The 25,432-nt window shown below is 38.1% G+C and overlaps 1 protein-coding gene and 1 long non-coding RNA gene across 2 annotated transcripts in view; one reads left to right on the top strand and one right to left on the bottom strand.

Annotated features, from left to right (window-relative positions):
• The window catches only part of GRID2 (glutamate ionotropic receptor delta type subunit 2), a 1,609,032-nt gene that overhangs the window by 1,352,255 nt on the left and 231,345 nt on the right, over positions 1-25,432 (top strand). Inside the window, exon 13 of the mRNA XM_025290706.3 lies at positions 2,695-2,890. Coding sequence (XP_025146491.1) covers positions 2,695-2,890 — 196 coding nt within the window. The remainder of the gene's footprint in view (positions 1-2,694; positions 2,891-25,432) is intronic.
• LOC123334511 lies at positions 2,923-20,747 on the bottom strand. Its single transcript, XR_006552509.2, has 3 exons — positions 20,605-20,747; positions 18,815-19,005; positions 2,923-3,084 (listed from the first exon to the last, which is right to left on the bottom strand). It is a non-coding gene; the product is annotated as an uncharacterized LOC123334511 (long non-coding RNA).

Genomic DNA, 25,432 nt, shown 5'->3' with positions numbered 1-25,432 from the left:
TCTCGCATCCATACATGACCACTGGAAAAACCATAGCCTTGACTAGACAAACCTTTGTTGGCAAAGTAATGTCCCTGCTTTTGAAAATGCTATCTAGGTTGGTCTAACTGTCCTTCCAAGGAGTAAGTGTCTTTTAATTTCATGGCTGCAGTCACCATCTGCAGTGAATTTGGAGCCCAAAACAATAAAGTCTGACACTGTTTCCACTGTTTCCCCATCTGTTTTCCTTGAAGTGATGGGACCAGATGCCATGATCTTCGTTTTCTGAATGTTGAGCTTTAAGCCAACTTTTTCACTCTCCACTTTCATCAAGAGCCTTTTTAGTTCCTCTTCACTTTCTGCCATATTTAGATATACGCATAAACATTTTTTTCACCAATACACTATGATCTTGCCAAGTGGAAACCTTCGGAAAGTTATAATCGAGAATGATTGCCAGAAACTACTGGGCAGAAAGTGGCCAGTCATATCCAGGGAGGGTTTCTGGTGAATCCTAATGTGGCTTTCTCCAGTCCTAACATCACCTTCAGGTTCTAGAAAGTGCAGGCTGGGTATAACTACCTAACCTTGCTCTTGCATTTGTAGATATTGAGTGAATGATATCTGCTATCATAGTCTATATTGACAAGTTTCATTTCTTCCCCCTGTGTAACCAGTTTAAAGCATCACTAAACATTGGGAAATATGTTAGAATGTTAGTTTTGAATATAGTTTTACTTCTACTACTAGAAACAGTAATAAATGAGAAATAAACTGTTCTTTTGAAACAAAATTCTTATTGCTATACTAGTACCAAGATAATTTATGGCACATTCCAGGAGCAGATGCCCTGTCACTCTGGTACTAAGCTGCACTCTAACTATGGGTAACACATTTTTATTCTTGCTTCTGCCCTCAATTATTTATCTATACTGTCACATTTTCTTTTAAAAATGGCAGAATTATCTCAATAATTGTAGGATATTCCAGAAAATTCTCCCCTTCAAATAGTCATTTTTACTTTCTTTATTTTACCTCCTTCAAGGAATGAGCAAGCAAAGGAATCTGTTGTTTGTTCTTGTTTCCCCTTGCTGCAGCAGGGGCCCCAATAAAGCTTGGCTTGCAAAAAGAAAAAAAAAATGGTAATTTTTAAATTCATCGTTTTATGAAGCAGAAGTGTAGAGCAAAAAGGAATTACCATGGTATCACTCATTTCCATAGAGTAGATGATACACATCAACAATGTAAAACTCAATAAAATGCAGATTAAATTTTGCTGAAAGTTACCATTAAAAACTGGCACAAATATTTAACAAACATGGCCCATAATGTATTGTTTGCAACACAATTTTGCACATGATGGAAACTGGTGACCTACAAGGGTATTCCCAATACCCTTACCCAATGCTACTGTTGCTTGCAAAGACCCCAAGGAAATCATTAGCAAACTCCATCTAGAAATGGACCAAAAGGTCAGAGGTATACATAACATGACATTCATGGCCCATGGTTTTGGAGGGCTGTGGGTATTTGTTCTTGTTCAAAATATGGTATAGTGCTTCAAAGCATCTGCTCCCATTCTCAGAGGTTAGTGAGTTTGAAGCATGCCAGCATCTAATTTTAAACAGTATGCCAAAGACACATATTTGTTCTTAAATGTCAGTCATTAGAGTTGGGTGCCTACACAAATTCAGTGAGTTCCAGTGAAGTGGTAATTGGTTCTCCAAGTTAGAAAGTATGAGTGTCTTATCAGAAACTCAAATATAAGGAAATTGACCATCAATTTAGAGACGAATAACCTGGGACAAGTAGATACCGTCTGTAACTTACAGATTGATTTGAAAAGCCTGGAACATTATTCTGTAAAAGAGAAAGCTGAAAACATATTCAGCTTTGCAGAAGCATGAAATTTACTTTATTTTAATACAAATAGAAATCTCTCTCTCTCACACACACACACACTTAAAGCAAATCTAACAAAAATAAATAAATATAAAAATAAAAGTCAGCATCTTGCAGTAGAAATATGGTTTTCGGAGTTGGTCAGATCTGCATTTGAATTCTGTCTTTATCCTTCAATGACCATGCCACACTAAGCTAATCCTTTATTCCCTGTACCTAAGTTTTCTTATCTATAAAATAGGTGAAATAGTTCTGAACATGAGGCATTGCTGTAAGGATAGTGTATGCCAACTGCATGGCATGTATGGAGTAGCAACTCAATAAGTAATGACTATTACAAATACTAGTTTTTAAGTATACACCTACCCAAACATGTTATTTATGCAAAATGTAATTATTTTATAAAAATGTTGAAGCCTTGTCACCTAAAAGAACATAAGCTTAAAGCTTGCAACATACTGAAATGTTAAAAAACTATAGAATATATAGCAATATAATTTCATTTTTCTTTGCTTTGATAGCAATTGCTTGATTTTTTTTCTCACAGCAGGAGAAAAAAAAATAGCCTTGCTCTATCACTCGAAACTTTCGCCTTTCCTTTAGTAATGATTTTTGTCTTCTTGTGATCCATGTAGGTTCTACACACCCTTACAACAATTCTCTTTCTATATTGTATCTTAATGTTAAGAAATAGCAAAAGAAAAAAAGCAATTTGACATTTGCATTTATGTACATTACTTTTTGCTTCCTTTATTTCCACTTGAAAGTATTCAATACTCTGTCTTGTGTCTCTCTGCTCTCCCAATAATCAAGGTCTCTCCAGGACCTCTCCAAGCAAACAGATATCCCTTACGGCACGGTCCTGGACTCCGCAGTATATGAGCATGTGCGCATGAAGGGAATGAATCCTTTTGAGAGGGACAGCATGTATTCCCAAATGTGGCGGATGATCAACCGAAGCAACGGATCAGAGAATAACGTTCTGGAGTCCCAAGCAGGCATTCAAAAGGTACTGGCCGCAGTTCTGCCTTCGTAGTCTCCCATTCTGTCCCTAATGTTGGAATTGCTAAACTGAGGTTGATACTTCCTTTTTGTAAGTTTAACTTTGACATAGAGTTTTCAATTAAGGCTTTCCAGGTGGCTCAGTGATAAAGAGTCCATCTGCCAGGAGATAGGGTTTGATCCCTGGGTCGGGAAGATCCTCTGGAGAAGAATATAAAGGAGTTTTCAGTTAAATTATGCCTTTTATTGATTTAAGAAGATTTTGAGGTGACTCGCCACACCAGTAGAGGGAATTCACAGATTTCTGTGGTATGGCTAAGGACCGTTTTACAACAGAATTTCAAAACTAGAGTATATGAGCTGGTATTTTGTTCAGAACAAGGTCAGGGAGTTATACACATGAAGACTGGAAAAGGCTTTTACAAATCCCATTACAAATATCACTCAGGTTACCCAAGTTTTTCAAACAACTCTGGTTGTTTTCTACATTACATTTGTTTTTAGACGAAAACTTTATCTTATATGATTATGTGAAGTTCTCTGTGAGTAAAAGTTAATCTTGTCCACAAATACGATTTCTATGAATGTCTATTTCTATTTCCAAAAATGAAAATCTTTATTAATAGCTTATTTTTATAAAATCATCATTTAGAAGTTATTTTAAAAAAAATACAGAGAGCCATCCTTTGTATGAAAAACATGAAATTAGTTTTTATTCTGGGCTGTGGCTTATTATAAACATGTACATAGAAGTAATTCTTTCTTCCTCAGGCCCCATCAACCTCCATGAGAGAACTGAATGATTTTTGCTTAAAATTATCCCAGTGGCTTTCCCAGTGAAAATCACAAGGGCTGACTTTCAATAAGTAATTGTGGGATGAATGAATGAATAAATATCCAATAACAGCATCAGTGGTGGTATATACTTTTTTCTGTCACCTTTCACGCATGATAATTTGAACTCCAAGTCTGAGTTCCTTGTTTAGAAGGCAAACTTAAAACTACCTTGTTGGAAAATGTTTTGTTGGCTGTAAATATTATTCTGCCATGTGGGTGTATCAGTCATGTCCAACTCTTTGCGCCCCTATGGACTGTAGCCTGCCTGGCTCCTCTGTCCATGGGATTCTCCCAACAAGAATACTGAAGTGGGTTGCCATGCCCTCTTCCAGGGGATCTTCCCGACCCAGGGATCAAATCCGTGTCTCTTATGTCTCCTACATTGGCCGGCAGATTCTTTACCACTAGCACCACCTGGGAAGCCCACATTCTGTTACAGGTTCTAGGATTATTCTATACCTTTTCATATGTTGTCCTTTACTACTGCTCTTGCTATGGTTCCCTACGGTCACACTCATAATTTTTTCAGTCACTACACTGATACTATTATTTAAAAACTACCAATGCTGACATAAAGGTCTTTCTGAGTATAAATGATGCCTTTAAATAATGTCCTTGAAATGTTAGCAACGGCTTCTAATTCCTTCACCGTCATTATTTGAATCCCAGTTTCCCATGGCCCAGGTACCGATCATGAAATACGTGTTTCTTTTTGTCCAGGGGCCTGTTGGTTCTTAGAATTTCAACACAGTACCCTCCACTTACTGGGGACATGGGGGAGGCAGGTGAGATTTGGTGGGTGAATGAACTTAGATGTTGTACTGGGGAGAAAGGAGGATAGATTTTAGGATTTACTAGGTACTCACTGGATGTGGATGAATTTAAGCCTCACAATAGTTTTTGAAAGAGTTCTTTTCCTTCATATTGTCTATTGTTAAGAAAGAATTTTGCTTTCTTGAGTATAAATTGAAGTTCAAAATTTATATTTTCATCAATTTTTGATCTAAAGCTCTTCATACTTTCCAAACTCTTTCTATACCATAACATGCTCCAGAGAAAATTCAATTTCTGATCTCCACAGATACAAATTCCCAATAAAAATATTTTTCAACATACATATTCACTTCATTCATTCATTCATCCAGTACTTGCTAATTAACAATTATGAATCAGGCACTGAGGTAGGAACTGGAGGTAAACTCGACCTCAGGGGAATGCCTGGATTCATGAAATATAGAGTCTGATGAGACCGATTGAAAAGGAAACTAAAATACATGATCAAACAAAATGATTTAAATTATGATAAATGCTATTGGAAAAACAAATAGGATGCCACTGTAGAAATTTGCTTGAGAAGCGGTGATCAGGTAAGTTTCCTAAGGATATAAGATATTAACTACAGTCTGTCTGATCAAGAGATGATCATGTGGAAGAGAGGGTGACAAAGCATTCAGGCAATGCTTAGCACAGGCAAAGGCCCAAAGGTCCATTCAGAGCCACATGAAGTGGACGCTGCTGAATGAGGAAAAGTGGAGAATGAGGCTAGCAGGCAGGGGACAGACCATACAGGACCTTGCCCGTGGTTAAGAACTTGGATTTTATTGGAATTAAAAAAAAAAAAAAAGATGCTGCTGAAATAACAGAATGTAATGGTTGATTTTTGTTTGTCAAGAAGATCATTATAACTTCCATGTGGGAATTGGGTAAGAGTAAAAATAGTGAGACCATAAGAAACTTTTAGCTATCTAAGGTAGCCAGCTAAATTAACACCTTGTTTCTTATATATATATATATATATATATGAACATGGGACTATTTTTTATACACACACACACACACACACAAACACAAACGTACACACACACTATTACCCGTCATTCTTTGTATTATTATAAACTGGTTACACTTCTGACATCCCAGTATTTCCAAAATAATATAGAAATCTAGAGATAGCATCAGTTGCTACATAGATGCTTTGTGTTAATCACTCAGTCGTGTCTGACTCTTTGCAATCCCATGGACTGTAGCCTGCCAGGCTCCGCTGTCCATGGAATTTTCCAGGCAAGAATACTGGAGTGGGTTGCCATTCCCTTCTCCAAGGGAACTTCCCAACCCAGAGATTGAACCTGTGTCTCCTGCATTGCAGGCAGATTCTTTATTGTCTGAGTCACCAGGCAAGCTTTAGGATATACTTATATATCATCTAAGGTCTTCAGTGTTCTTTAAGAAAACCTCTTCTTTTTTAAGTATGTACATAGAATTTCCTGCATTTTCGAAAAAAATTTATGCTGTTTAACTATGTGTATACATAAAAATAAACTGTAAATATTCACACTCAGAAAATTCCTATTCAAGAGTCTATGAAATAGAAGTGTTTTAGACTTAGCTATTGACTGTTTTGTAGTATGTGCTATGAAATTTAGTTAATTATTTTTAGGCTTTCATATTTATTTTTCTTTTAATACATAACCTTCCATTGCTTTTCAACTTGGGCTTGTGTTTTTTATACTGTTGTTAAATGTAATACTTTTTTTTTTTTTTTTTGTATGAAAAGTGGAAAGAACTCTGGTCTTAGAAAAAAGCTCTCTGGTTTTCATTCTTGTTTCTTCCAGTTCTCAGCTCTATACTTTGGGCAAATTACTTGGTTTCTGTAAGATTTACTATTCTCATCTTTAAAATTATCACAGTGTGAGAATTAAAAGCCTGGACTTTGCAGGCATACAAATAGGTTTGAATCCAGTTCATTTTTTTAAGTAAAATGTGTAAATGTGACTAGTTACTTAACATTTATGGGACTCAGAATTGTTATCATGATATTAAGAACTTCTGCCTCTTATGGTTTTGATCATTATTAAATATAGATATATATATACACACACACATACATATATATATATATATGTAGAAGCATCAATAGATAGTATGATTAGAATAATAAACTCTTAAGATGATTCTAAAGTTTACATGAAAGAATGTATATGTGAGTGATTTCTTATTACAAAGCATTATTATTTGGTATTTGCTAAGGTTAACCTACGGAGAAGGCAATGGCACCCCACTCCAGTACTTTTGCCTGGACAATCCCATGGACGGAGGAGCCTGGTGGGCTGCAGTCCATGGAGTTGCTAAGAGTCGAACATGACTGAGCGACTTCACTTTCACTTTTCACTTTCATGTATTGGAGAAGGAAATGGCAACCCACTCCAGTGTTCTTGCCTGGAGAATCCCAGGGACGGGGAAGCCTGGTGGGCTGCCATCTATGGGGTCGCACAGAGTCGGACACGACTGAAGCGACTTAGCAGCAGCAGCAGCAGCAAGGTTAACCTAAAATTATGACATAATGAAAAAAGGTAATGCAATAAAAGCGGTAGAGAACAATTTCTATTTCTATTCCCTGATAGTCTGCTGATAAAGACGCTTACAAGTTTAAAACTGCCAATCAAGTCCCCAAGTATTTATTACACCCCATATATTCAGTTTTCTGATTTAGTAGAGGAGTAGTGAAAGATGTTCTTATTAATTTATAATGGGAAATATCAAAGTGAAATTTGCTTATTGTCTACATTTCTTTCAACCAGTATCAGAGACAGCTGAAAACTGATTAGACAGAGGCTAAGTAGTTATAGTAAAATGTATTTTGGTTCAGTTTTCAAGGTCTTGGCCAGCTTTTATTAAAACACAAAATCAACCAACCAACAAACAATAACCTCTTCACCTGCTCTAGCTCGCTGGGAGTTCCTAAGTTTGAGACTGTAACACATGAAATGTTTCTGGTGGATTCTTCCTGGAGTAACCAGTCTTGCACATCTTACACAGAAACTCCCTGTTCTCTGCCATTGATTTCTAATTTGTACAGGCAGAAAAGACCCCCAAGGTCTTACAAGTCAATATTCCACAAAAGGCCAAACTTCCTCTATAGTATATTTGACAGGAATTCATATATATAGTAACTCCCTACCAGAAAAGCCTGCATCACTGTGAGACCAATCCGCCTAGTCTAATTGCAATTTTAAATGGATCCCATTAATGCCTTAGGTTGTGCTTGTTCCTAACTGTATCAGTAGTCTCATTGTTTTTCTTACTTGAAGGTAAATTCTGATCCCTTCTAACAGCTTTGGTCTGCTTATACCAAAGATACCTGTAAAAATGAGGGTTAGGTAAACAAGTTATAATCTGCTATTCTTCAGAGGCATTCACCTGTACCACACTAGCCTAATTAAACTCAAACAAATGTGTTTCTGCCTTCCTCTTCATAGGACTTTTTGCATAAGCAGGAAAAAATGTGATTTGAAAAATATAACTGAGTTTTTTTTTAATGAATTCATCCAATAGTTATTTATTGAGCATATTCTATGTATCAGTCAGTGTTTGGCTCATTGAAATGAACATAAATGAAAAAAAAATACCTTCATGAAGTATACATTCTAGAGGAGAAGGCAAACAATAAACCAGATAAATAAAATATGTTGTATTTCAGGAGTAATAACTGACACTGGAATAAGTATTAATACATAAAGTAAGTGAGGGGTGGAGGTAGAAGAGAAATATACACGTGGATAAAGTTTTTCCAGGCACAGGGTCAGCCAGTGCAAAGGCCCTGAGGTGGGAGCATGCCTGGATGTTCTAAGATTGTGACGGAGGCCAGCATAGCTCCAGAAATGCAGTGCAATATTATTAACTATGGTCACCATGCTGTATATTACATCCCCATGACTTGCTTATTTTATAACTGGAAGTTTGCACCTTTTGATAATAAAAGGGCATAGCAGAGTCAGGAAATGATCAGCCAGTGAGGCAGGAGAAAAACCAAGAGTGGTTATTTAGAAGCCAAATGAAAAAAGTGTCTCATGGAAGCTCAAATGAACAACTGTCAAATGATGCTTATGGATCAAATATGACAAAGACTAAGAATTAATGATTTATTTGGTTACCAGTAGTCACTGGTAGCCTTGACAGGAACAGATATGGTAGAGTGAAAGGAGCAGGAATTACATACAATTCAATTGGAGAGAAAAAAAGAGAAAAGAGACAGTGGTGATTATGAGAATAGGCACTTTTAAAAGGTGCTTTCCTAGAAGGAAATAGTGAATAATAGGACAGATTCCTGGAGTGAGATGTGAAGTTCAGGAAATTTTTTTTATGAGAGAAGATATACAGTCTCTGTATATTTATGGGACAATATAATAAAGAAAGGGCTTCCCTGGTGGCTCAGAGGGTAAAGCGTCTGCCTGCAATGCAGGAGACCCAGGTTAAATCCCTGGGTCGGGAAGATCCCCTGGAGAAGAAAATGGCAACCCACTCCAGTACTTTTGCCTGGAAAATCCCATGGATGGAGAAGCCTGGTGGGCTACAGTCCATGGGGTCGCAAAGAGTCGGACACAACTGAGTGACTTCACTCACTCACTCATAATAAAGAAGGCAATACTCATGATGCAGGAGAGAGACAGGAGAACTGCCAGGATCCAGTGTACAAGTGGAGAGTTGGATTTAGGAGCACAATTCAGCCATAGTAAGAGGAGGGAGGCTAGAGCATACAGGGATACCTTCAGATAGGTTGGAAGATGTGGTGATGGGAGCACATGAAAGTTCGTTTTTGACTGCTTATATTTACTCAAAAAAAAAAAAAAAAAAAAAAAAAAAACAGGGACCAGGGTCATCACCAAAGCAGGATAGAGATTCTGGAGATTTAAAGAAAGAAAATGTAGGGATGGTTGTTCTGGAGAATGGGAGGAACCATTAGACTGCTGCTGCTGCTGCTAAGTCACTTAAGTCGTGTCTGGCTCTGTGGGACCCCAGAGACGGCAGCCCACCAGGCTCCCCTGTCCCTGGGATTCTCCAAGCAAGAACACTGGAGTGGGTTGCCATTTCCTTCTCCAATTCATGACAGTGAAAAGTGAAAGTGAAGTCGCTCAGTCGTGTCCGACTCCTAGCGACCCCATGGACTGCAGCCTTCCAGGCTCCTCCATCCACGGGATTTTCCAGGCAAGAGTACTGGAGTGGGGTGCCATTGCCTTCTCCGAACCATTAGACTAATGATATGTAATAGATTCCTAAACAAGACTTAAGACCCCTTTGCAGTAGTGGTCATGACTGTAAATTGGGACTAATCTGCATGATTGTGGGGTTTTCTCTGGCCTCTTTATCTTCAGCTGCCAGTTTCACCAGAATGGTGTTTGCCAGATAAGTACGATAGAAGACAGTGAGGTGAGGATGTTGAGAGTACATGTAAAGAAATGCTCTCTATTACAAATCATGGAATCTGAGCTGTATAGGAAGGAAGTCAAAGCACAAGGAAATTGAGGCTAACAGAAGTATGGCATGAACAGTGGACGATAGGTCTAGATAGGATTGGAGAATTGTTGGAGTTAGTGAACCAGAAAGATAGGATTGGAAATAATATGAAGTTTGGTTCTGAGATGACACATCTGAAATCAAGATGATGAAGACAGTGCTGGCATCAGAAATGATATGACATGAGAGCGGGTGGCTGAAGTGGGAGAAAAGACACGATCTTTGGAGAAGTAGAAGCCAAGAGACTGATAAGCCAAGTACTGGGAAAGGATGTCTATGTGAATAATTGAATCATGAAGAATAACCACAGAAGTGGAATTTGAGGGTGACAGAGAGGCGTCTGGAGTTTGGAGGAGTGACAGAATTAGCAGATGTCTGCAGTAAGAATGAGTAGCATGTAGTAGTCTGATAGCATGAGTTTCAAAGCTGAAGGACTTCAGAGACAAAAGTCTAAAACTGGTTCAAAGGGCAAGGAGAACACCTAGCCCTGATCCAGCAACAGTGGTGTGAATATTGTAGAAAAGAAAAATAGTCATCACTTGAGAAGACCAAAGGCACTGTGGTATCTCTTGAGGAGAAGCAGGTTCTACTTAGCAAAAGAAAGTAAAAGGATATTGTGGTAATGTTGTTCAGTCGCTAAGCCATGTCCAGCTCTTTTTGACCACATGGACTGCAGCATGCCAGGCCTCCCAATCTCTCACCATCTCCTAGAGTTCGCCCAAGTTCATGTCCATTGAATCAGTGATGCTATCCAACCATCTCATCCTTTGCTGCCCTCTTCTTTTGCCTTCAGTCTTTCCCAGCATCAGTGTCTTTTCCAATGAGTTAGCTCTTCAGATAAGGTAGCCAAAGTATTGGAGGACGAAAATTTAAAAAAAAACAAAAAAGGAAATTTAAAAACCAAAAAAAAACAGCTTGAGGGTATAGGGAGAATAACTGTATGTCTTGGTTTGGAATAGCATTAATTTTGCCAGATGTTCCATTCCACTCTCAAGAGTATTCACATTAAAACAATAAATTGTATGATCTCCCTAGATATATGGGTCATGGTGATGATAGGGTTCCGTAGACCAGAATGGAAGAGTCTAGACAGTTGGAAAGGGATGGGAAAATTGGTCAAAACCAGGCAGCACACAGATTCAAATCAAGAAGTGCTGAGGAGTGACCTAGAAGTCAGATTTTTTATGATGCTGGGCCCTCAGAGATTTAGAAACAATATGGACTTTAGGCTCTAGATCAGTTAGCTAAGTTGGTGAATATGAGGTGACAGGGTGGCTGAGCATGCTGCCAAGATCGTGGTGACATTGGCAGAGAGGAGTCCTGACAAAGAGCAGTCCTACCAAGAGCTGAGAGATTTGAGGGCATCGCTTCCTACAACTGAGGGACCAATGGAAAAGGTAGCAGCTGACAAGTGGGAACCAAGTTACATAAAAGAAAAAAAAAAACGTTGTAAGTAGAAAACAAACTTCAACTGTTATTTAGTTTTACCTATAATAACTTTTGGTCTTAGGGACTTCAAACCTATGGACCACACTGGCCATATTCTCTGCTGGTTGTTCCATTCCCTGTCCTCTTAGAGCACTATCCCTTCATTTGCCATTGAGTAAAAATGCCAGAGTAGATGACAGTTCATGAGCCAGCAGCAGAGAAAGGGTAAGAGCTAGCTTGAGCTTCAGTAAGGGTCGTGGTCATATACTGACTAGGGACATGACCCTAACATTGGGGTCAGGCCCCTATTACAGAAATGAATAATCAGACTGAATACAACTTGGAGAGAAAAGCAAGGCAAAAGACTAAACAGCTCGGGTCTATGAAAATGCCAAGCATCCTGGGCTGTCATGCCACAGGGTTTAGAGGTAGCAGTCTATTTGCTACATGTGCCCTTTTGCCAAATGATTCAAACAAATATATGATTCACTCGAGCACTTTGCCCTGCAGCTGGGAGCTCAGATCCCACTGGCCTATTTTCTGCTCTCCAGAAACCAGAGTTTTTAGGTATGTGTCAGTTATCACACAATAAAAGAACAGAACCAGTGAAAGAACCGAAAAACATGTAGAGATAATTTCCAGCAACCCTGCTAATGCATTTCTGATGCCTGGGATTGGGTGCTGTTGTTGTTGTTTTTAAACCAGTATTATTTTTAAAAGAAAAAGACTTATTTTTGAAAATAAGAAAAGACTTTTAAAACTTATTTTTGTTTCTAATAATCTTTATGGATGTTGAAATCAATTAGCCTTGATAAGATATTTTCTCAAAGAGGAAAGGAGAAATCTAAAACCATGTACTTCTGAGGCAGTCCTGAGCATTTTACATTGAGTTAGACTATGTCAGGTCTTATAGAACACAAAGAAAACTACAAATAAAGATTTTTTTCTAGATGCCCAGAAAAAATATGCATAATTCTCTAAAGTAAAAGGAAAATAATAAAGTGATGTCTTATGTGTGTAAAGATGACACTACTCAACCACCATACCCAGAGCATGTGCTTTTAAAATTGCTTTTTTTATATAGTGATTTACTCTATGATGAGAGCTACACCTACTCCAATTCTTTTAATTAGTTACATCTGATTCCAAGGTATGTATATATTCACTCGATCCTATAACATACATATATTTAGTCTAATTTGGAAAACTAGTCTAATTTAGAAATTTAGAAATTAGACTAAATTTAATTAATTAGACTAAATTTAGAAATTTAGTCTAATTTAGTCAAATTTGGAAAACTCAGCAGTGGCCACAGGACTGCAAAAGGTCAGTTTTCATTCCAATCCCAAAGAAAGGCAATGCCAAAGAATGCTCAAACTACCGCACAATTTCATTCATCTCTCACTAGCCTAATATATTTAGGCTAATAGGTATCAGAAACTATTATTTTAGGCACACAGGATGAAGAGATGGATTAGTTTAGTGAAGGTGGCCAGTAAAATGAAGAATAGCAGCTACCCCACAGAGAAATATACAAGGTATTAAGAGGACACAGAGAAAGGGGACCTATTGTAGCCTGGAGGATGAGGCTGGTACAGATCACAAAGGCTTCCTGTAGGAGTAATATCAAACTTAGAATAAGCAGGATTTAATTAAGTTAAAGACAGAGAGAATTAAGTAGCAGAGGGAAGAGGTAGCCTGAACAAAAACGTTGAGGTAAACAGAACAATGTATGTGCAGAAACAAAGAGCAATTACAATTATATATAAACTACTTGTGTTAGTTTATATCTAATATATATATGTATATAATAGAGGAAAACAATGGAATGGGAAAGACTAGAGATCTCTTCAAGAAAATTAGAGATACCAAGGGAACATTTCATGCAAAGATGGGCTCAATAAAGGACAGAAATGGTATGGACCTAACAGAAGCAGAAGATATTAAGAAGAGGTGGCAACAATACACAGAAAAACTGTACAAAAAAGATCTTCATAATCCAGATAACCACAAAGGTGTGATCACTCACCTAAAGCCAGACATCCTGGAGTACGAAGTCAAGTGGGCCTTAGGAAGCATCACTATGAACAAACTAGTGGAGGTGATGGAATTCCAGTTGAGCTATTCCAAATCCTGGAAGATGATGCTGTGAAAGTGCTGCACTCAACATGCCAGCAAATTTGGAAAACTCAGCAGTGGCCACAGGACTGGAAAAGGTCAGTTTTCATCCCAATCCCAAAGAAAGGCAATGCCAAAGAATGCTCAAACTACCACACAATTGCACTCATCTCTCACACTAGCAAAGTAATGCTCAAAATTCTCCAAGCCAGGCTTCAGCAGTACGTGAACCAAGAACTTCCAGATGTTCAAGCTGGATTTAGAAAAGACACAAGAATCAGAGATCAAATTGCCAACATGCATTGGATCATCAAAAAAGCAAGAGAGTTCCAGAAAAACATCTATTTCTGCTTTATTGACTATACCAAAATCTTTGACTATGTGGGTCACAACAAACTGTGGAAAATTCTGAAAGAGATGGGAATACCAGACCACATGACCTGCCTCCTGAGAAATCTGTATGCAGGTCAAGAATGAACAGTTAGAACTGGACAAGGTAAAACAGACTGGTTCCAAATTGGGAAAGGAGTATGTCAAAGCTGTATATTGTCACCCTGCTTATTTAACTTATATGCACAATATGTCATGCAAAAAGCCAGGCTAGATGAAGAACAAGCTGAAAACAAGATTGCCAGGAGAAATATCAATAACCTGAGATATGCAGATGACACCACCCTTATGGTAGAAAGCAAAGAAGAACTAAGGAGTCTCTTGATGAAAGTGAAGGAAGAGAGAGAAAAAGTTGGCTTAAAACTCAATATTCAGAAAATTAAGATCATGGCATCCGGTCCTATCACTTCACAGCAAATAGATAGGGAAACAATGGAAACAGTGACAGACTCTATTTTCTTGGGCTCCAAAATCACTGCAGATGGTGACTACAGCCATGAAATTCAAAAACACTTGCTCCTTGGAAGAAAAGCTGTGAGCAACCTAGACAACATATTAAAAAGCAGAGACATTACTTGCTAAGAAATGTCTGTATAGTCAATGCTATGATTTTTTCCATTAGTCATGTATGGACTTGAGAATTGGACCATAAAGAAAGCTGAGGGGTGAAGAACTGATACTTTTAAACTGTGTTGTTGGAGAAGACTCTTGAGAGTCCCTTGGACTGCAGGAATATCCAACCAGTCCATCCTAAAGGAAATCAGTCCTGAATATTTATTGGAAGAACTGATGCTGAAGCTTAAACTGTAATACTTTGGCCACCTGATGAGAAGAACTGACTCATTTGAAAAGACCCTGATGCTGGGAAAGATTGAAGGCGGAAGGAAAAGGGGACAACAGCGGATGAGATGGTTGGATGGCATCACCAACTCAATGGACATGAGTTTGAGTAAGCTCTGGGAGTTGGTGATGGTCAGGGAAGTCTGGCATCCTGTACTCCACGGGGTTGCAGAGTCGGACATGACTGAGTGACTGAACTGACGTGTGTTAGAGTCTTCTAGATAAATAGGACCGATAAGATACAGTAGATATAGACATATCCTAAATTAGTTATCTCACTATATATAAATAATCCTATACATCTATACATATTTTATATATAGTGATAAATATCTATAGCCTATATATATTTTATATACATATATACATACATATATGTGTATGTGTATATATACATACACACACACACAGAGAATGAGATTTATTTTAAGAAACTGGGGCCTCATGAGATTACCGAGGCTGACAAGTCCCAGAATCTACTGTCTAAAGCTGGAGACCCAGGAAAACCAACAATGTAAATTCCAGTCCACATGCAAAGGCCTGAGAACTAGGAATGCTGATGGCATAATCCCAGCCCAAGGGCAGGAACAGACCAGGGTCTTGGCTCACGCAGTCAGAGCCAAAGAAAATTCGGCTTTCCTCTACCTTTGTGTTCTGTTCTGGTCCTGCACAGGTGAGATGGTGCCCACCCACATCAGGGAGGGCAGTCCGCTTTACTTAGTCCACCAATTCACAGACACACTCAGAAATAGTGTTTCACAAGATATCTGGTTTTTCTGTGGTCCAGTCAATTTGATGCCTAAAATTAACCAACAAAGAACTATAGTAAAGTGGAGGGGATAGGAGGTGCCGTTTGTGCCATGGATCAAAGATGCATCCTGGACCATGTATCATCTGAACCTGCCAATCAGATGTTAAGTGTATAGTTTTAGCTAAATGAACAAACAAATGTGAAAAGAATAACCACAACTCTTTGAAATTTCTGGATTGAAGAGAAGATAGAGTCACTTTGGGCCTCAAAATCATGGAAAGGGAATAGATGAGTTCTGAGATTTCTTCTAGAGCTAATTTCAATGAGTCTTTGGACCCTGATTTCAAAGTGTTTAGAAGCCACATGAGAGGAGTGTGCCTCCAAGGAAATGGCAGACATCTCTAGTGGGAGTCTCAGACGTCAGTTTTGATTTAACACATCCTCATTCTCATGCCGAAATATTCTATGAAAGAATTCCAAGTTTGTAGTTCCCCAGGATGAAAACAAATGGATAGGCGCATATTTGTTTCCTGGTGGTTCCATTATGTTCCAAAACTTCTTTATCCAATAAACAGTTTAAATTACACCTTGCCTTGGCTTAGTTCTTGCCCTAAAGTTCCTTCCCAAATTGGAATGTGCATATACATTTTTTAAATTTCTATTGGAAAAATTCAAAAACTTAAAAATTATAATTCCACTGTAATTTTTAAATTAGCCCATTCCACCCATCCAATTTTGCTTTTAGTTTACTTCTGTTTAATAGCAGGCTGATAATCTTCATGACTTTCTTCTATGTTTAATAGGCACAAACATGCATGCAGTTTTTTATTCAGTTTCCATTTTGACATTTTATAAAATGAAATGTTTTCTTGCTTTTGTCTTTTTCAATTTCTGTCATAAACATCTTTCAGGTTAGCATACATATATATATGTATATTATAATATGTAAATTTAAGACCTTCAAAATATTCCATGAATTATTGTTGTTGTTCAGTCGCTCAGTTGTGTCCAACTCTTTACAACCCCATGGACTGCAGCATGCCAGGCTTCCCTGTCCTTCACCATTTCCCGGAGTTTGCTCAAACTCATGTCCATTGAGTTGCTGATGCCATCCAACCATCTCATCCTCTATTATCCCCTTCTCTTGCCTTCAGTCTTTCCCAACATCAGGGTCTTTTCCAATGAGTCAGCTCTTTGCATTAGGTGGCCAAAGTATTGAAGCTTCAGCTTTAGCATCAGTCCTTCCAGTGAATACTCAGGACTGATTTCCTTTAGAATTGACTGGTTGAATCTCCTTGCTGTCCAAGGGACTCTCAAGGGACTCTCCAGCAACACAGATGGAAGTCATCAGTTCTTTGGCGCTCAGCCTTTTTTATTGTCCAGCTCTCACATCCATACATGACTACTGGAAAAACCATAACTTTGACTAGACAGACTTTTGTAGGCAAAGTAATGACTCTGCTTTTTAACATGTTGTCTAATTATAGCTTAGTTAGTTATAAGTTAGTTATAGTTATAGCTATAGGTTAGTTATAGCTTTTCTTCCATGGAGCAAGTGTCTTTGAATTTCCTGGCTGTAGTCACCATCTGCAGTGATTTTGGAGCCCAAGAAAATAAAATCTGTCACTTTTTCCATTGTTTCTCCATCTATTTGCCATGAAGTGATTGGGACCAGATGCCATGATCTTCATTTTTCGTTTGTAGAATTTTAGGCCAGGTTTTTCACTCTCCTCTTTCACCTTCATCAAGAGGCTCTTTAATTCCTCTTCACTTTCTGCCATTAGAGTGATATCATCTGCATATCTGAGATTATTAATATTTCTTCTGGCAATCTTGATTCCAGCTTGTGCTTCATTCAGCCCAACATTTCTCATGATATACTCTGCATATGTTAAATAAGTAGGGTGACAATATACAGCCTTGACATAATCTATTTCCAGTTTTGAACCAGTCTGCTATTCATGTCCTTTTCTAATTGTTGCTTCTTTACCTGCATACAGGTTTCTCAGGAGATAGGTAAGGTGGTGTTTCCATCTCTTTATGAATTTTCCACTATTTGTTGTGATCCACACAGTCAGAGGCTTTTGCATAGTCAGTGAAACAGAAGTAGATGTTTTTACGGAATTCCCTTGCTTTTTCTATGATCCAACAGATGTTGGCAATTTGATCTCTGGTTCCTCTGCCTTTTCTAAATCCAGCTTGTACATCTGAAAGTTCTCGGTCCATATACTACTGAAGCCTAACTTGAAGGACTTTGAGCGTTACTTTGCTAGCATGTGAAATAAGTACAATTGAGTGACATCAAACCATTGCCAATTGATAAACACTTTTAATGCTTCATACATTTTCTCCCAAAAGCAACCATGATGAACATTTATTTTTATATATTTGTGGGGTTTTTTAAAATAAATACAGTAATAAAAGTGGGATTCTAGGTTAAAGTATATACCTTTATGAATGTAATTACCACTCCCAAAGTAGTCTCTAAAAATGTACCAATTTCTACAGAAAAGAGAGCTGTGTTCTCCCACTTTCTTGCCTGAGTGGCTAAAGTTAAATTACCTTACTCTTTTATTGTTCATTTTCCCCAAAATGATGAATGGAAAGTATGTTATTTTTGTTTTCACTTTTCAGATTCATTAGGTTGAACATTTTTTTTAATGTGTATTAGCTTTTGTACATCATCTATATATTGCTAAATTTTATTTCTTTTGCTTTTCTATTGACTTAATTATAATTATCAGTTTCATGCTACTTTAAAAGCTATTGATGATTGTACTTTGTCTTTCTCATAACCCCACCTTTAACCCATCAGGCTTGTCTATTTCAATCCATGCTCGCATCTGCATTTACACTGTCGGTTAAGCAGATGTACTGGCAAGCAAACATGATTTAGTCAGGTCCTAATATAAATCCACATGCCCAAGTGTACAGTTCACAAGACAACATTTCTTTTGCCAGACAGTACTTTCAAAGAGCAGCATTTACTTTTCAAAAAATGGGAAAAGCTAAATGGTTTTGTAAATATGACTCTAAGCTGTCCACTGTTTGCTGATTTTCTCTTTACCCCAACATTATTAATACAAATAAGAGTTTTATAAAGCTAAGTTTCCTGGTGAAGGATATATACTGAGAGGAGTCTAAGTTTTTGAAATGTTTTTCTATGGACATTTTTAGCTAAGATATTGGACTTTCATGCCGATATATTTGTTTCCATTAAATTAAGCTATAGACCTTAACACATAGTTTGAATTTTTAGTTTGTTATGAAACATACCTTTCCTCCGTAGGGGTTGTAGGGGCTTTGTAGGCTATGTATGGAGGCTACTTATGTAGGCTTTGTTTGCCATCTCGTGGCTCCCAGCCTCTGGGTGTCCTTCATATCTTCATTGGATCCTCTCCTCTCATCTTACTTATGTGTTCCGTGTTCCACTATGATTTTCTTCTCTTCAACAGCTGAATTCACCTCTCCTATTAAAGCAGAAATGCCACGATTACTACCATATCCTTCTGCTTTTATGTTTCTCAGATTAATTGTAATTTGGGATACTAAAGCTTCTGATTACAAATTCCTCCTTTCTTGTTAAATACTCATAACTCTATTATTTCCCTTATTTAAATCAATAATGTTTTGCAAAATCCTTTAGGGCTCTGCCATCTGGTACCAACTCAGCCTGGGAAATAAAATTTCAACGCCTTGATAGTATTTTGAGCCAATAAACACATTACAATATCAAACCAAACTTGTGTTTGGTAAAAAATAATCTGCTTTCAATCTTCCTTTTATTTCTTTTGTTATTCATAATATGAAATACTAGAATCTAAAAGTGAAAAATAGGTTTTAGAAAACTCCATAACTAAGGGTTAAGCTTCTCTTTTTACATCATAAGGAATCGATTTGTGATATACTCTAGACACATCATATTAATAGTTTCCGTATTTAACACTGAACATATACATTCTGGAGAAGAGAATAGCAACCCACTCCAGTATTCCTGCCTGGAGGATCCCATGGACAGAGGAGCCTGGTGGGCTGCAGTCCATGGGGTCGCAAAGAGTCAGACCCAACTGAGTGACTAACACACATATACATTTTATTGAAATTTAAATTTGTATTTACTTATTTTAAATTGTGGTAAAATGCAGGTAACATAAAATTTATCATCTTAATCATTTTAGGTGTACAGTTAACTGTCTTGACTATACGTGCCTCACCATCATCCATCCCAAAAACTCTTTTCATTTTGCAAAACTAAAATTCAGTAACCATTCAACAGTAACTCCTCATTCCCTTCTTCCCCAAACTCTTGGAAAGTACCATTCTGCTTTCTGCCTTTATGAATTTGACTACTTTAGAAACCTGATATAAGTAGAATCACACAGAATTCGTCCTTTGTGACTGGGTTATTTCACTTAATATATAATGTCCTGAAGGTTCATCCTTGTTGTGGCACATGTCGTAATGTTTATCCTTTTTAAGACTAATATTATATTGTATGTGTATCTTTGGGCTATTGTGAAGAACACTGCTATGAACATGATGGTACAAATATATTTGAGTCCCTTCTTTCAATTAAGTATATCCACAAAAGTGGAATTGCTGAATCATATGGTAACTTTATTTTTAATATTTTGAGGAACCACATACTGTTTTTCATAATGGCTGTACATTCCTACCAATAGTGCACGAAGTTTCCAGTTTCTCCACGTCTTCCACCATCACTTATTCTGATATTTTTTTTTAAAGGGTAGCCTTCCTAATGAGTGTGAGAGGGAACATATAAATTTAAGTTCTATTTTAATATTCATTTTTTAAGAGATACTATTTTGGCTAAGAAACTTGAATCACTATAATCTCTATCATTTACTCCAGTAGACATTAGACTGTGCTGGCTAATCATATAAAGCCCAGCATTCATGAGAAGTAGAACTCAATCCAGCACACAAAAATAGCTCACCCAATAGTGATTCTCAAAGACAGAAGAGATCAATAACCTAACAACTACCTCCATCTGGTGAGGCAACTCAGAGGCGTGTATAGTACAACAAAACAAAAGCAAACCATACCTTATCTTATTCTTACACAGCCAGTTGAGAAATGCTGCTGCTGCTGCTGCTAAATCGCTTCAGTCGTGTCCGACTCTGTGCGACCAATAGACAGCAGCCCACGAGGCTCCCCTGTCCCTGGGATTCTCCAGGCAAGAACACTGGAGTAGGTTGCCGTTTCCTTCTCCAATGCATGAAAGTGAAAAGTGAAAGTGAATTCGCTCAGTCCTATCCGACTCTTGGCGACCCCATGGACTGTAGCCCACCAGGCTCCTCCGTCCATGGGCTTTTCCAGGCCAGAGTACTAGCGTGGGTTGCCATATAAGAAATGCTCGTTTTCCTAAACTCTCTGGGAATTACCTATTACTGCTTGTTATCCCCAGGATTCATCATAGATCTGTCAGTTTAATCATTTTTCTTTCTAGATGAGAAAACTGTACCTAAAAAGCTAATTTTACCTAAGATTTACCTAAGACCACACAGCAAATTAATGTCAAGATTTATGACTACAGTTCATATCTCTTAACTCCTGGTCATTTGTCCTTTCTTCCACAATAATAGAACTTTAGTCTCTAATGTCCTTCAAAGCTAATTAAAATTCACATTATAATTTGAGTGGTTCTCAAAGTTTAAAAGGTACTTGAAATTACCTGGACAGGTTGCATGAAAGGCTTATTTCCTAACTCTAAATGCAGATATTAAAATTCACTGGGTCTGGGATGAGACCAAAAGAATTAAATTTTTAACAAGCAATCCAGGTGTTTTTGATTGTTCACAGATTATCTTCTGATAATCACTTTTTGGACATTATTTAAAAGCCCTGGTCCTCCAGCCACTGATCCTCAAAGTGTAGACCTAGACCAGCAGCATCAATGCCATGTGGAAACCTATGTGAGAACTATAAATTCTTAGACGACTCCGCAATTACTTAATCAGAGACTCCTGGGATCGGGCTGGGAATGTCTACTAACAAGCCTCTCAGATGATTCTGAAGCAACTAGAGAACCATGGCCTATGCTCTAGTTTAGCCCAAGCAAGCCACTCACCTTATTCTCACTTTATTTTTTGTATTCCAAACAGAGGATTTAAATATCCAGAGCTTCAGGTACATGTAGGTAATCTGAAATCTTTTATCACCTTAATTGATACAACTTGGCTTTTCTAAGTGTATACATGATTTTTGTGAGTGTTTCAGCACTAAGAAACAAAACCTTTGCTATCTTTGCTCCTTCCTGCAATTAATCAGAAAGTAGAGGTTAAGTGAGGGGCACATCAAGGGGCAAGTGTTGCTTCTCCCCTTGTGACAGCATTCATTTTTTTAGGAACAAGACAACACTTATCTGCTTGCTGCACATCTCTACCTGGATGCCCTGCCAGTGCCCCTGCCAGCCATATGTCTAACTCTGAACTAATTATCTTTCTTTGCAAGTTGATGCTTATCTTTCTGTGTTCCTTATTTCTGTTAAAAGCACCAATACCCTCCCTGTCATCTACCCTGGAAACTGAGGAGTCATTATTATTGCTTTCATCTTTCTTCTCAGAGCCAATTAATTACTTTAACTATCAATTCTGCCTCTACAGCATTTCTCCCATTCGTCCCTCCTTTCACTTTTCTACTTTCAGTTTAGTTATTCCTGTCATTATTGCTACCCTCCTGGACTATACAAATAGCTAACTGATTGGCCCCCTCCCACCAGTTAATCTTCTCTCAGCATAATTCTGATAGTGATCCATCTTTGCTCAAAAGGCTGTAAGTGTTCCATTCTATCTCGAGTGCAATTTGTTTATCCTAGCATTCAAAGGTCTCGACAATTTGGCATTATCCTGCCTTTCAGTCTTAGCTTATTCATTATTTTCATTTAAAAAATATTCACTGAACACCTGTTCTGTACTAAGCACTGATCTAGGTATGGTCTTTTCCCTATCATATGCCTATGTTCCTATTAAACTAAGGTACTGGATTTCTTTTATATGTCTCAATATTCTTATATATCAAGTGTTGCGCACTTCTTTCCTCTCATCAGAAACCCATGCCTTCCACTGACTTCTTTTTCTCTTCTTTGCTATTCATTTCCCAGGTCTTTCTCAGCTGTTACTAAAGATCTTTCTTCTTAGTATTATAATGTTCTCTGTCTATCCTTCTAGCTGTATACTGTTTTGACTCAGGGTTCATACTTGATTCATCTGTTTATCCCTATGTCTCTTAGAGATAATTCATATATAAATGTTCTGTAAATCTTAAATGAATTAAATAGTGCAGTTTCAAGCTAGATTTTGAACTTTTTTCTCCAACTTGAATGACTGAAATCGTCTTTTATAGTAACTGATCTCATATTGCTCATGAATTCAGACTGTAAATTTCTAAGTTTGGGGCCTGATAGAGAGTTCCTTAAGGGGCTTAGATATTTTTGTTTTTCTATTATATTCTGGATGGTACAGCTTATTAATTATCTTTAAAAGCTCTCAGTAAAATCATATCAGATCAGATCAGATCAGTCGCTCAGTCGTGTCCGACTCTTTGAGAACCCATGAATCGCAGCATGCCAGGCCTCCCTGTCCATCACCAACTCCTGGAGTTCACCCAGACTCACGTCCATTGAGTCAGTGATGCCATCCAGCCATCTCATCCTCTGTCGTCCCCTTCTCCTCTTGCCCCCAATCCCTCCCAGAATCAGAGTTTTTTCCAATGAGTCAGCTCTTCGCATGGGGTGGCCAAAGTACTGGAGTTTCAGCTTTAGCATCATTCCTTCCAAAGAAATCCCAGGGCTGATCCCCTTCAGAATGGACTGGTTGAATCTCCTTGCACTCCAAGGGACCCTCAAGAGTCTTCTCCAACACCACAGTTCAAAAGCATCAATTCTTTGGCACTCGGCCTTCTTCACAGTCCAACTCTCACATCCATACATGACCACAGGAAAAACCATAGCCTTGACTAGACGAACCTTTGTTGGCAAAGTAACATCTCTGCTTTTGAATATGCTATCTAGGTTGGTCATAACTTTCCTTCCAAGGAGTAAGTGTGTTTTAATTTCATGGCTGCAGTCACCATCTGTAGTGATTTTGGAACCCAGAAAAATAAAGTCTGACACTGTTTCCACTGTTTCCCCATCTATTTCCCATGAAGTGATGGGACCGGATGCCATGATCTTAGTTTTCTGAATGTTGAGCTTTAAGCCAACTTTTTCACCCTCCACTTTCACTTTCATCAAGAGGCTTTTGAGTTCCTCTTCACTTTCTGCCATAAGGGTGGTGTCATCTGCATATCTGAGGTTATTGATATTTCTCCCAGCAATCTTGATTCCAGCTTGTGTTTCTTCCAGTCCAGCTTTCTCATGATGTACTCTGCATATAAGTTAAATAAGCAGGGTGACAATATACAGCCTTGACGAACTCCTTTTCCTATTTGGAACCAGTCTGTTGTTCCATGTCGAGTTCTAACTGTTGCTTCCTGACCTGCATACAAATTTCTCAAGAGGCAGGTCAGGTGGTCTGGTATTCCCATCTCTTGAAGAATTTTCCACAGTTTATTGTGATCCACACAGTCAAAGGCTTTGGCATAGTCAATAAAGCAGAAATAGATGTTTTTCTGGAACTCTTTTGCGTTTTCCATGATCCAGTGGATGTTGGCAATTCGATCCCTGGTTCCTCTGCCTTTTCTAAAACCAGCTTGAACATCAGGAAGTTCACGGTTCACATATTGCTGAAGCCTGGCTTGGAGAATTTTGAGCATTACTTTCCTAGCGTGTGAGATGAGTGCAATTGTTCGGTAGTTTGAGCATTCTTTGGCATTGCCTTTCTTTAGGATTGGAATGAAAACGGACCTTTTCCAGTCCTGTGGCCACTGCTGAGTTTTCCCAATTTGTTGGCATATTGAGTGCAGCACTTTCACAGCATCATCTTTCAGGATTTGAAATAGCTCAACTGGAATTCCATCACCTCCACTAGCTTTGTTCGTAGTGATGCTTTCTAAGGCCCACTTGACTTCACATTCCAGGATGTCTGGCTCTAGGTCAGTGATCACACCATCGTGATTATGTGGGTTGTGAAGATCTTTTTTGTACAGTTCTTCTGTGTATTCTTGCCATCTCTTCTTAATATCTTCTGCTTCTGTTAGGTCCATACCATTTCTGTCCTTTATCGAGCCCATCTTTGCATGAAATGTTCCTTTGGTATCTCTGATTTTCTTGAAGAGATCTCTAGTCCTTCCCATTCTGTTGTTTTCCTCTATTTCTTTGCATTGATCTCTGAAGAAGGCTTTCTTATCTCTTCTTGCTGTTCTTTGGAACTCTGCATTCAGATGCTTATCTTTCCTTTTCTCCTTTGCTTTTTGCTTCTCTTCTTTTCACAGCTATTTGTAAGGCCGCCCCAGACAGCCATTTTGCTTTTTTGCATTTCTTTTCCATAAATTTGCCTTATAAATAGAATAAGTCTCAACTTTTCAACCTAATTTAAATTATCTGTCTCATCGTGTGTATTTATGTAACTGAGATCTGTTACATTGGTCAGAAAAGTTTGAATGTGGAATTCTGTGTGTTTAGGTTGGTAAAATGATCAGTTGTATGTATTTGTTTTATACTTTTGTCTAGAAGGCCTGGAAGCAAAGCAGGAAGGACAGCACAGTGCCACGCTAGGGTCAACCAAGTTTGACAGTCACTTTAGGTGCATAATTTAAGGGGTGGGGTGCCAGAAAAACCCTCAGTAAACAGGATATATATCCATGGATCCACATGACACTGCCTGGGAGAGAGTAGATTATCACTAATTACCACTTCCCTTTCCTTGACAATAAAGCCCACAATGTGCCTTTGTTTGCTGATTCTCATTTTGTATGTTAAACTTGAGTGCCCCA

Source organism: Bubalus bubalis, chromosome 7 (genome assembly GCF_019923935.1).
Source record: "Bubalus bubalis isolate 160015118507 breed Murrah chromosome 7, NDDB_SH_1, whole genome shotgun sequence".
Lineage (NCBI taxonomy): Eukaryota > Metazoa > Chordata > Mammalia > Artiodactyla > Bovidae > Bubalus > Bubalus bubalis.
The sequence above is the reverse complement of the archived record's forward strand: the minus strand, read 5'-3'. Positions and strand labels throughout refer to the sequence as shown.